This window comes from Tympanuchus pallidicinctus, unplaced genomic scaffold (genome assembly GCF_026119805.1).
Source record: "Tympanuchus pallidicinctus isolate F22 unplaced genomic scaffold, pur_lepc_1.0 scaffold3, whole genome shotgun sequence".
NCBI classification, from domain to species: Eukaryota; Metazoa; Chordata; class Aves; order Galliformes; family Phasianidae; genus Tympanuchus; species Tympanuchus pallidicinctus.
In genome coordinates, this window is record NW_026294747.1 from 5,610,406 (window position 1) to 5,623,614 (window position 13,209).

The following is a 13,209-nucleotide window of genomic DNA, read 5'->3' on the forward strand; positions in this document are numbered from 1 at the left end:
GCCTTTCCACACTCAGCTCTAGAATTCATGCATATCGCTGAATTTCTGTGGGTGAAATGTGTGTTCTTTGTGAAGCTCGCAAGGGCCAGGAATGTGCCTTTCTGACCAGGTCTGTACATTTTGATTTCACTGAGCTGAGCTGTCATCATTCAGTTTGCTGAGGGCCTGTCACCTCTTTGGGTGCTTCACAGCACAGTGTAAAGACACTGGATGGCAACAGTGGGGCTGAACTGACCCCAGGCTGTTTCAGGAAGGTTGTCTGCCCAAGCTGATGAGTCCCCATCCTTAGGGACAGACTCACTGAGCTCTCCCAGTACCTGGTTCATACTGGGCAGGGGGTGCCACCCGGTTCCTGTTCATGGCTTGGCCTCGCATGTCGTGCTGAATCGGGATGGGGGCTGGCCCTTGTGGTGGTGGGAGGATAGACTGTCTCTGCTTGATCTTCTCTTGATTTGCCCTGCAAGTCGACAACACAGAACAACCCCGTCAGAGGATGCTGATCCTACTTCCAAGAGATCTGTGTGAATGCTGAAGCAGGGATGTGGTGCTGGGGGTGATAGGTACACTGCCTACCTTGCCCCTTTGTCCTGAGTCCTGCAGTACTTACTTGAGTGTCTGTGGTCGTATTTTCTTCCCATGCTTGTGGTCTGCCAGGGCACTTTCTATGTCTTCGTGAACCATCTCCGCCTCGAAGAGAAAGTGGAATATTTTACTACGGGGCTGTGCTTTGCAAAGCTTGAATTGTGAGTAAGGGGAGAAGTGGCTGGCAGAGAACTGGGAACATATCTTGTTCTGTTTACGGGATTGCTTGGCCTTGGGGTGGTCTGCAGCCAGACATCACTGACTGCAACACAGGAGAGCCTTTAAAGGGCAGTGTCAAGGCACCAATATCTGTGCCAACCTTTAGTGTGGCTCACAGTTCCCACTGACCACTGTCATCGCCTGCACAATCCACACCTTTGTTTGAACAAGGGAGTACAAAGCCATGCTGCATATTGATACATCCATGCAGGTGGCACTCCTCCCCCCACCTCACCCAAACCAGTCTGTAAGCTCTCGACAGCCTTGCAGGTTACTTGGTGCAGGTTCCACTGTCTCACATGGCCCAGAAGGGTTTTGGGGGCCACAGCAGCTCCATTTCCCACCAGATCCCAATGGCAAAGAAGGCTCTGCTCACCTCCACCTCATCGCAGTTGAAGAAGTGGATGTCAGGTTTGTGCTGTTCTGAATCCTGGCACACCAGGAGGAGGATGGAGGAATAGCGCATCTGGTTGAGCACCGTCTGGCAGTGCTGGACAGTCGGCAGTGGGAAGTCCTCCAGCTCTTCCTGGGAAAGAAGAAGGAATGGGTTGGGCTTGAAGAGAGGGACCTGACAGAGCTTGTGTTCTGGGATTTCCTTAACCCATCAAATATACTTGTTACCATCTGCAAAGGGCCTGGGGCTATGGAGAACTGGGAGAGGGGTGGACGCCAGACATCTCCTGAATCTCAAACAACTTGAGCTCTCTTGCTCACCGCGAACCATGTTGTGCTCTACCTGCATCAGCCACTTGCCATGCATCCCAGCAGAGCGCTGGGAAGAAAGACGCCTTCTGGATGACAGCAGTGAGCAGCTTGCCCTTCCACTGACTCTTTGGATGAAATTGTGCAAACGCTTTTTGGTTTTTCACTGTTAAACCCAGAGCAACACCACCCTTCTCCTGCTGTCTGGATGTGGCACGGTTTTCAGGCAGGGGATCCTGCATGTCGTTCTTTCCTCTCTGCTCATACGTTACATATAGGTCTCGGTGGACCTGCAAGTCTACATCACTCCCACAGAAAACAGTTACACTGTTTGCTTGGAGCAGCTCAAGGTATCTTCTATGTGGACTATCTGTGCTCAGGAGCCAACCCACACCTGCTTACCCTTCCAATTAGAGTCAGCCAGCCCCTGCAAAGCCTGGAGTGGATTTTGATAGTGATTCACCCTTGTTTGGTTTCCTTACAGATGGTTTCCCTAAGTAGAACCCCCCTATGTTAACCTCTGGCTACCTGTGACTCGCAGTCTAGCAGGCGGATGGACTTGTCATTCACTTGCAGCAGCATCTCCTGTGTCCAAATTTTCTCCTTGGAGTTGAGCAATAGGAGTTTTCGGATGGCATCATCCACTGTCACGATGGATTCACTCTTGTCCATGATGAAGGTCGCCAAGTGCTGAAGTTGAGAGGAAGGGGGAGAAAACAGGTAAAAAGCTTTGATGGGTGTATTGTAAGTCACGGGTAAAACCACATCTGGAAGTTTGGACAGTTATTTGTTCCTTATTGCACAGGCTCAACAGAGTTGCTGTGCAAAGCGTGCATTCTGGTTGTTAGCATCAAACACGACTGCACTTGCCTGCTTTCCCAGCCCTGTTCTGTGTCCTGAAGCAATGATCCAAGCATTACACTTGGCAATGAATTTATACAGACTTGTGTAATCGAGCGGCACCTGCAGGCTTTTGACTGCTGGCAGGGCTCCACGTGAGGGGAATCCCAGCAGAGTAGATCAGGGGGGAGTAACAGAAAGGAGAAGCATCTGCTCTTTGCTGTCTTTAGTACAGGAGTGAGTTTTGCCTGGCTTTTCTCCCTCTGACCTCTTGTTTTCACGCCTTCTCCCAGTGATCAGTTATAACCATTTCAGAGATCAGGTAGTAGCTCCTTGGTACAGTGATGATGTACCAGGGGTTGGATGGGCCCAGAGTATCCATGGCACCAGAGCCCTGGGTGGCCCTGTTGAAGCATGAGTGAGAACTATCATTGCAATTGGTTCCATACGAGATGTGTATGCAAGAGGAAAAAGCTCAGATTGAAAGCACTGGCAGCCCTAAGAGGATGAAAGGGTTGAGTCATTAGTCAACATTAGGGATGGAGGGAATTTGAGGTTACCAATTCGTCGCTAAGGTGATTGCTGGATAATTCACAAAGACTGGATAGATCAAGAAGAGGACAAACATGGCAGAAATTAAGTGATGGCCCAGTTCTGTGCTCATAAAGCAAAGGTATGGGGTGAGGCACTATCTAAATAAAACTTCTGGCAGGTATGTGAGCAGCTAAAGCTGAGATTAGCCGTGCCATCAGATATGAAGAACATGCTTGGGTATGTGTTACTGTAATTGTAAAACGCCGCACGAAAAGCTATTTGCAAAGTCAATATTACCCACACGGAGATGCCAAACCCTCTGCCTTCTGAGCAGTGAGGAGAATTGGTTTATACCTGCTGACAGGCATTCTTATCTGCTCTATTATGATAACTGCTGGGTTTACAATCTTCATAAATTCCTTAGTTATTTACTGTTAAATAAGTTCATTTTCAGGAAGCCAAAGCTACTTCTCCATCTCAGACTCATTAAAATATTTTTCCTTTCCCTTTTCTTTAAATAATGCTGGAGTGGGGGGAATAAAGGCTTGTCCTTATCTTTATCTGACTAAACCCCCCTATCCAGGAGAATCAAATACGCTAACTTTCCTAAGAATGGGCTTCCACTTTTCAAGTTCGATCAACTTATAGATTACTTAAGGGTATAAAATGCCTCTTCCTGCCTCACTGCCGGCCACTGAAGCCCTGTTTGCTTTGGTCAAAGTTGAAGGCAGAAATCACAGATGAGTGGCACAAGGCATAAGGAACGAAGTTCTAAGTCCCTCTCTGGGTCCATGAGTGATTCTATTTGGCAGGGCTCACTGATGGGGATGGTTGGCTGGGGCCTTAAACCAGAGAAAAGGGGATCCTTCCCACCACCTGTGAACTTCATGAGCCTCCTTTCTTGCCTTGCCAGCTTTCAGTGCCAAGTGAGCCAGCTGTGCCCAGCCAGGTGGAGCTCCTGCTGGTTGGCAGCTGCACAGGCTGGCTTCCTTCCTTATGTAGGTGTCTGTGACACTGGAAGCTGAATTTTGCTGAGTGCCTGTCATGGCAGAAGGGTTTTGAATTACTGGAGAGGACACAGTAGTTGAGGGAGAGCTGAAAAATGATAGTTGACATGCTCAGTGTGGGTTGGGCAGGTGAGTTCCTCTAACCACCGTGTTCAGCAGGAAGGGTTTGAAGCACAGAGTGATAAGAGGGACAACAGCTCCCACTGCTCTCCTTCAATTGTAGAGGAGGATGAGGACAAGTTTCTCAGTTTCCTCTTTCTTCATGCTGAATTTCTCTTTTTTTACATCTTTTTTTCTCCATTCTCCATTCCCTCATTACTCTATATTTCAGTTTGCCAGATCTTGATCATTCATATTTTTGATAAACGATGGCTCTGCATGGCATTTCCAATTTTAATTTAAAATAAAAGAGAGATCCATTGTTAATTAAACCAAATTCACATCACTGTTTTTTGTCCTCCCTCCCAATCAATCCTTTTGCATTTGATAGCTATAATGGCCAAATGTGTCCAGCTGAATAAGTGCTGGCTTCACAGAAAGTCCTGAAGGATGAATGGAAGATTGTCAAGCATCTTTGACAGGATGTGGAAAGCAACGCTTGCATATTGTTAAATAGGTTACCAGCTGCTCTATGACCTAAAAAAGCTCCAGGAAAAGTGAAATATTTCATTATCAGCATCTATCACTCATACAGGTCTTGCAGTCCCATAAAAATTAATTGCATGCTCACCTGTACATGGTACTGTGAAGTCTCGTGCATAATGATATTGGAATTGGAATATTTTTTCCTTTGTTCTGGAAAAAAAAAAAAAGAAAGAGAGAGAATCCCTTTAGTTTAAAGGCTGTTATCAGTGTATTCAGGTCTGAAAATTAGAGCTTTCACATAGGGTGCTACTGTCCAGGCTTCCAGTTTCAGAGTGCTGTGAATCAAAGTACTAACTTGGTGTGCTGGATACACATTCCAGTTGTATTCCAGAATGACACTGATAATTCAATTCCTGCACTTTTTAAAGACGAAGTGAAACCTTGTGTAAAGCAAAGCCTCAGACAGCAAATGACCAGGGAAGGTGTCAGAAGAGCAGCTTGCAAAGGCTGCATCCCATCAGCCTGGACAGAACAGCCCTTCTAGATGGCCTCTGGAAGAAACCCTCTGCAGCACTGCGACACTGCTAGTTTGCTGTCTTGCATTTCCTGGCAATGAGAAGGGCTGCAGGGGTCAAGGCCAGCCAGCCAGAACTTGCCTGGAACAATGTTTTTATGAGGCAACAAACCTTTATTGCTTCCTGCATTTCTCACTGGTAAACAGCAGCAAGGAGCAATTGGAAAAAATACTGCTTTTTAATTTTTTTTTTACAAGAGGCTCTGGAATAAAATCCTAGAAAAATTGACCTGTCAGCTTTTACTCACTGGTTAATGGTATGTGTCCATTCTGTATGTATGCTTTGTGCGCCTGGCAGAGCAGAGATTACCTGGGCTCAGAGTGAACTGAACTGAAAACACCTTCTTCACCAGCAGAGGACATCCTCTAACCTCTCGTTTGCTTAGAAAATGTAATTGTAGCTCTGTGTGTTGTCATAGGTTCTTACGATCTGTTTACACATTTTTACCCATCCTAAGCTAGAAATAACCTGTGTTAGGTTACCTTTCTGTCCTCTGCGGCAACCATCAAAGCCAGGAGGATCTCGCAACATTTTGATGGAAAAAAAACCCAGAAACTTAGATGAAATACTGGTGGTATTTTTGTCAGCCTCTTGGTTTCATCCAGACTGTGGAGCTGTTTGCTCTAAGATCTGCCAAGCCTGTCCTTGGCACCTGGTGTGATTTGGAGCCAGCCCATCTATGCTTGCTCGCCCGTTTGAGCTGAACAAGCTCACATCTCTCAAGTATTTGAGACTGTTGGTGTTCTGCTCAGAGTTCTCAGCCCATGCCCTGCCATGCTTGGGTCAAGGTCCATGGTTCCACTGCTTTGGGTTCCAACTCTTTAGCCTTTTCCTTGGACTCCTCGGTGTCTCTGATATATGTTTATTCCTGCTTGGCTTCCACCGATGCAGAAGGTGCCTCTCCAGCCAGCAGGTGTCTCTCCAGTACAAGCACTGCCCTGAAGGGTTGCTTTCCTTGAGATTTGGGATTTTCACCTTTGCTAGGCTAGGAGAGCTTTTAGATCAAGCCCCTCTTTGTGCTTCTCCATAGACACAGGGCTCAGCACTGGTAGCATCCTAAACATACAAACTGAGGCCCAGAGAGGTGAAAACGAAAATGGATGCTGGTGATTGCAGTCAAAGCCTGGCAAGGGTTGATAGATACAGCTTTCTAATGCATTTTAATTTTTAAGCCTATGAGACATTTCATCATCGTGGCAGAACACCTGTGTACTTTGCACCTCACACCTGTATGCCTGTCACTGAAAACACAACAGCGTGCTTTGCTTCCACAGCTAATTTGTCCTAGTACTGAAGTGGCTGCTGTGCACAGGTAGGAACTATTTTCTGCTGGGCATGTTGGCAGGGGTGTTGGCTGCGGCTCTGCCTTGCACACCAGGAGGACCTTTGGACACCTTGCACAGCTCCCAGCTCAGCTACAAGCTCCTGGAATGACCCTGAGTACAGGAATTAATCTTCCAGCATGGCTACTTCCCCCCCTTTGGCTTACACTGAGGGGTCAGCGGCATTTTCAGTTTGCTGGGTGTTTTAATTGCAGCCTGCCCTACTTCAGATGTGGGGCAAGATCTGGGATAGGGCACACAGCAACGCATGTCTGCGGGGAATTGTCTCTGATGTGAGGCACTTTTTTTTCTCTGAGTAACCTCAATTTCCTCACAGAGCACTTCTCATGTAAATAGATGACACTAATGGAAATGAGAACACTGTGTCTTGTGTGGGATGGAGACAAATCTCAATTTTGAGGCATTCCATCCTCTCCTTTTTCAAAGGGAGTGGAAAAGGCTTTAATGATCAGACTGGAAACAAAGCAGAGTAGGCAGATGGCTCCAGCTCTGAAAGGACAGGTGTTGAGCAGTGTCAAGGGCTGGTAGATGGAGATGGAGTTCCATAAGAGCCCTCCCAGCCTTTTCCAGCAGAGGTGCAAAACACTGCAATCTCCTTTCATTTTAATGCAGGAAGAAGCAAGGATTCAGGCTGTAAATTGCAAAATAGGCAATTGTAGGCCACCTCAACCTGAGAGGTTGTATGAAAGAACACTGGCACATTTCCTCCTGGTTCATCTGACACCAGTCATGCTGGAAATACTTTGCATTTCTACAGCATCTTGCAATGGAGAAGGCTCAGGAGAGGTGAGGTGTCACCCAATCCATACTGAGTCTTCAGCAGGCAGGGAATTTGCATAATCCCTTACGATGAATAAGAGTGACAGAAATTTAAAGATGGTTTTCAGATGGCAGGCGCTGTCAGAACATATGGTGGAGAACTGCTGGATGCAACACGGGCTGGATTGCAAAGAGCAGAATTGTCCTGGACTGTGGCACGAGTACAGCAAATATCTGAAGGTGATAAAAGCTGGCGTGAGCCCCAGTGACCATTGCTGTACTTTTTCCCTCTTGCCTTCCAGGAGAGTCAAAGAGACGGGGAAACAATAGAGCTTTGTTTCTTTCTTTTTTTGGTGTCAGGCAAGAAAAATCTCTCTTAGCATGAAGATCATCATCCTTTCCTAAGCAGCTAGCTTTACTGTTGCCTCATACTTACAGGCGTGGGAGAAGCTGCAAAGCTATTCTCTAAATAATGTTATCTATCACCAATATCTTGCAGGCACACAGCACAGCACAGCACAGAAATGGTGTTTCCACTGGCACCAGAGGGCAGATGAGGAAATGGGAAATGGTGAGACCACTGCAGATTGGATTTTACCCACTCAAAATGGGCTGAAAACTGGGTGCTGGACTGAACATCCAGTGACAAGAGGCCAAAATACTGTTTGGAAGGGAGATCGTCCTGCTTGGCTTTATGATAATGAGTGAAAGGATGGAACTGAGAAAATAAAAGTAGGATCAATACACATCCTGGAAGAATGGTGTTATGGGAAGCCAAAGCACACTCCATGTGCCAGGTTCCCTCCCCATTTCCATGCAACGCCCTTTTCCCCACAAAGCTGGGCCACACTTCCCTCGACTGGGTGCTTTGTGCACACAGTACTCAGTGGGATAAATAAACTCAAACCATTCCTGCTGGTTTGTGGGTATTTGAGCACTCCTTTCCCCCGACTGATGGTGCTGTGCTGATCTGCACAGGGTGCTGTGGGTCAGTTACATCAGAATCCAAAGGCTCAGGCCCAAGATTCTGTCTCTTTCCATCCATTACATTCTCATTGCTGCTACATACAAAAATTCACCCATGCTATTGGTGCACACTGGAGCCAAAGCCACTTGTGGTGCCAACAGGTGCCTCTGTGACAAATTTCTGTCACAGCAGGGCTGGGGAGGCTCCAATCTCTCCTCCATGCACATCCTTCTCTACTTAATTAGGGAGTTGTATCACACCGGATCCTCCCTCATTCTCGTATCTCCTTGTATTTGCTTTCTGCTGTTGCTAGGCAGAAGGCTCTGTAGAAACTGTGGGGGATGAACAATTCATCAATGAAACAGTCAGGAGGGAACCAAAGCATAACAACCCCAGGTTTGGGAGGTGGGCTGGAAAGGCAAGAAGAGCATGGCTGTTGCTGAGCATCTGGTCTCTACAGGAGCTGTCAGCACAGGACAACAGGGATCATAAGCCAAGAAATGCAGTTATCCTGCAAGGACTTAGAAGGGAGCCAAGAGTCAGGAACTGCCGCTTTGCTTCAGAGCTCTGGTGAAGGACACACGTGAAGCAAAGGATTCCTGGCCTCTGTATCCATTGTATCAGCTTAAGGAAGTCCTGGTTGTTGCCTTCTGGAGTTTGCCAGTTCTTTATGTTACCTATATATTATCTAGCAATGCACATGCTTTTTATAGTAACCTGCCCATGTAGCATGAGCCGGTCCTTCTGCCAAATCAACAGGTCAAGACACAGTCCTTTGGAGGAGAAATGAAACAGCAAATGCCTTGGAATGCTAATGGTAGTTATGCAGATTTGCCAGGCCTGCATTATAAAGCAGCCTTACGAAATAGAATCCCATCCCAGAATCCCAGCAGGAGGCCAGATCTGATCCGGTAGCACCATCATGCATCTGCACTGTGCAGCTCTGCCCATCCCACTGGTTCCTGCTTAGCTGTAAGAGGGAGATTGGTCTGCACAGACACAGAAGCATGTGGCATTGCAAGGCCTCCTGCTAAGTGGGGAAAGAGTGTGCTTTTGGGACGTGAAACTCATGAGTTGAAAGAAAAGGCTCTCATTGATACTGGCGGCAGCCAGGGGTATGAATGGACCTGGGCAGCACTAATAGCGTGCTGACAGCCAGCTGCTCTCAGGAGGCTGAATTCCTGCTCAGCATGCCTAATAGTTGCCACATTCTCACATTCCTCATTTATTAGCTGAAGGCACACTGCACTCCAGAAGAACAAATAAAAGCCTGATACAGCTTGAAGGTTGTGCAAGGCCTGCATGCACTAACTGCCTGCTTGTGCCTGGCATGCCCAAGGGCTGCTCAGCAAAAGACAATCAGGCTACTGAGAAGCTCGTGGGGAGAGGTACTCCCTTTTCCTTTAAAATCAAGGCTGGGCGGGATATGCCAGAGGTGGAAACGCCTCTTTGTCAACCCCCCAGCCATGCAGTTTTCCAACCAACAGCACTGCTCTTGCGCTGAGCCACCGGTGAGTTTTGATGCAGGAGCCAACAGGAATGTTGGTTTCCTTCCTTTCTTCCAGTCCCGTTTCCAGTTAAAGTATTACATTTCCAGGCTTTAAGTGAAAAGGGTCACCCATGAGGGTGGAGAGGAGCCGCGTAATCTGAAGCTGGAATCTGGGTGGGAAAGGGGATGTGAAGAAAGGCTGCTGAAGTGACACATGGAGGCAGACAAGGGAGCTATTCAAGGCTGGAAGTAAGGGAGAGGGGGAACCACTGCTTCAGGAGATCAGCAGATTGGTATTGCCTGCTAGATTGGCACTGCTGCGGTATACAATAACCAATACTAATGACCCCATTGTTGGCCGTTGTGCCCAGCCATCAGTTGTAAACACGTATTTACAGTGCAGCTTTAGGAAATGGACTGTATGGAGTCCATGTTTCTGTCTTTCTCCTTTTGAGGCTGTTCCTGAGCTGGCTCAGCTCCTGTCCGTAACGGCATCTCGCTGCATCACCACTTCACACTGTGTTTGCCCAGTGTGCAAGTGAGAATGTGTGAGAGCAGACAGCAAGGAATTACAGCCTGGGGGTCTCCATGTAGGAGACACAAGAGCCCTATGGAGACCAGGAGCTGCTTTGTGACCGTTAAACACAACTCACTCCTCCACCAGCAGCTTGTTGGTGCAGCCCCTCTCCCCATGGCTCCCCAGGCAGATGATAACCATCCCAGGGCCACACTGTCCTGGTATGAGCAGCTCCTGTCTTTGTGTTAGCATCCCGTGTTCTGTTACAGCCCAGGAGCCTTTCTTAAGTTACAGGAGGCGTGCAGTGTCAAGTGATGACGCCTCACAGACTGAAGCTTTTCAAGTCCGTGTTTCTGTAGCCCAGCACACACTAGTGGCCATTTCCCAGCCCTGTGTGCACCACGTTTGGGTCTTTCCCAGCAGTGTGTGTCAGGCAGCTCGGAGCCAGCTCTTGGCAGGGCACAGGGAAGCAGTCAAGCATCACACAGATGGACGCAGCACAGAAGTGAGCCCCGTGTGAAGTCATCTTTAAGCTCCCCTTGGCTCCATGCACCTTCTCACAGTTATAGTACCCAGCCCTCCATGAGAAACAGCACCAGCCAGCCATCCACGAAAGCAGCTCAGATGCCCTCCTGGCGACCACCCCAGAAAGAGGTGGCAAGCAGTGGCAAACGCCGTGCTTCCTTCCCAACTCTTCCCTTGGCTCATCCTGTCACACTCATTTCCCCCTGCTGTCTTCGAGCTAGATTCAGGGCACGTACCAGTAAGCAGAGAAGCAGCTTAATTTATTTATGGTATGCATTAACATTTATTCAGCTGCTTGCTGTGCGTTGGGTACGGTGGCTACCTGATAGGTGCCAGCCATTCCCCCTGCTCTCTCTGTACGGGCAGTCATGGACTCTTCCAGAATATGGAGCTGAGCAAATATGATGCTGTTTAGCAAAGGGGAGTGGGAAGGATGAGCATCTGCTGTCATGGCAGCCAGGCAGCTCCATGATTGAATGCTCTAGGATTCTGGTAGGGCTGGAGATGGGGGAAGATGTCTCAGGGCTTTAGGCCATTTTTGTGCAGAGTTCCCTGGAGATTTGGATCTTTCTACATCCTTCTGTGCTCACTGTGGTGAAAAAGACACCAGCTGTGGCAGGAGGACAGCCACCCTCCCCACCTCTGGGCCACCACTGTCACCTCTGTGGACCAACATGGGTAGAATCACTGAGGTTGGAAAAGATCCTTCAGGTTATCAAGTCCAGCCACCATCGTAACACTGCAAGCCCACTGCTAACTCACATCTCTAAGCACGACATCCATGCATCTCATAAATATCCCCAGGGATGGGGACTCCACTGCCTCCCTGTGCATCCTGTTCCAATTTCTGACAGCTCATTCCATGAAGAAATTCTTCCTCATATCCAATCTAAACCTCCCCAGGCACAACTTGAGGCTGTTTCTTCCTTTAAAGTGCTGTGAATTTGGGGCTTGTTGTGCTCATTCTTGGAAGGCCCAGCAGTGTGCAAAGGCTAAGGGTCCTGACTGATTGCACAGGAGAAAAATGGAAATATAAGCTCCAAAACGTCCCTTAGCAGCACCACAATCACATAATCAAGGCCAGCTCAGCTTGATGTGATTTGTTTCATTATGAAACATAATTCTCCCTGGAATTTTAGTTCTTGTCTGCCCTCCACCCCCAGTTACCAGTAGAAATTAATGCTGGGGGAGGGACGATCCAAGTGGAAAGGGGACCCAAACATTTGAATGCTGCTTTCACACATGCTGAGTGCCCTTTGAAGAAGGAATGCTGAATCAGTGGGGCGTGCCCCACGTTCTGCAGGCAGAAACCCCACAGACGTGCTTGTGCATAGAAGCAGAGCCAACACCAGCTGCTGGTAGAGGGCTGCCAAGGTGGGGGAATCAAAGGAGGTGATTTATTCTCCCCAAGGGTTTGGCCTCTGGCCTTACAATCCCTAGTTCAGGTTTGCTGGAATTTGGTGGGAGAGGTGTCCTGTTCTTGCTGACATTTGCTTTTGAGGTGTGTCCATACAAAAAAAAAAAAAAAAAAAAAAAAAAAGGATGTAACTCTCTGTTGAAAATTACTTATTTGAGAAAAGTGTGTTTGGTTTTAAAGCAGTTTGTTGGCTTTTTACTTTGCTGGCTTTTACACTGCGGGGCAGTCAGTGCTTGCTGGTCTCCTCTACACAACTCAGTCCCACCCTGACACTCCAATAATTCAGGGCTTCCGTCAATAGGTGCTGACCTGAGCACCCACTCTGTTTCCCACACACTTTTCATCTCCTTATTTCAGTTTTACTTCTCTGTATGGTTCTGTATTTATGTCTAAACTAACATCTCTCTGCCCCTGGTGAAAATTGCAGGAGCTTTCAGCACACAGCAAAGGAAGTGATTCTATCAGAGGAGCAGGGGGAGCTTGTCCGAGAAGCCCTGTGGGCACAGTGGAGCAGTTCCCAGGCATTCCCACTCCTCCCTTCTCTCTTCTTTCTGTGCTTTTATCTCCAGACAAATGACTGATGCATCTCAGGCCTTCCCTTGGCAGCTGCTCATCACGCAGCATCGAGGTGACAGATACCTATGGTCAATAACATTGAATTTTTCAACTACCTTTATTCCCACAGTTCACTTCTTGCAGCCACTCTCACTTCAGGGCAGCAAAAGGAGCCGTCTGATCAAATACAAACTCTCTGACCAAGGGGCTGCCAGAGCCAATGAAAGTCCCAGCCAAGCAAACTGACAGCCAGAGGGTGGGAGATTGGGCTGAGCGCAAGCACCCATCCCACCAATCCTCTGTTTCCAAAGAGCCGAAGGGCACTGGAGTTGTCATGGTTCACTGAGTAGTTAAAGGAGTATAATTATTAACCTGCTGAGGACAGTCTTTCTTTTGTTAGATTCTTTATCAAGTTATCTTGCTAACATAACCGGAGAGAATCCAGGTGAGAGGAAGCAATGCCTTGCATAGATTTGTCTGTCCTCACGGAACCACAGCCATGACCAGCATGGGACACGGTAGCATAAAGTGCATGCTCCATACAGAGGACATGCAGACACACATGATGGACTGCTGACCTCAAACTCCCCAGC

At 47.9% G+C, this 13,209-nt stretch overlaps 1 protein-coding gene across 1 annotated transcript in view; it reads right to left on the reverse strand.

The window, feature by feature from the left end:
• EPS8L2 (EPS8 like 2) overlaps nt 1-13,209 on the reverse strand; it is a 41,907-nt gene that overhangs the window by 13,867 nt on the left and 14,831 nt on the right. The window contains exons 4-8 of the mRNA XM_052696359.1: nt 4,615-4,679; nt 2,032-2,193; nt 1,178-1,327; nt 608-687; nt 318-457 (exon numbers count right to left, since the gene is read on the reverse strand). Of these exons, the coding sequence (XP_052552319.1) occupies nt 318-457; nt 608-687; nt 1,178-1,327; nt 2,032-2,193; nt 4,615-4,679 (597 nt within the window). The remainder of the gene's footprint in view (nt 1-317; nt 458-607; nt 688-1,177; nt 1,328-2,031; nt 2,194-4,614; nt 4,680-13,209) is intronic.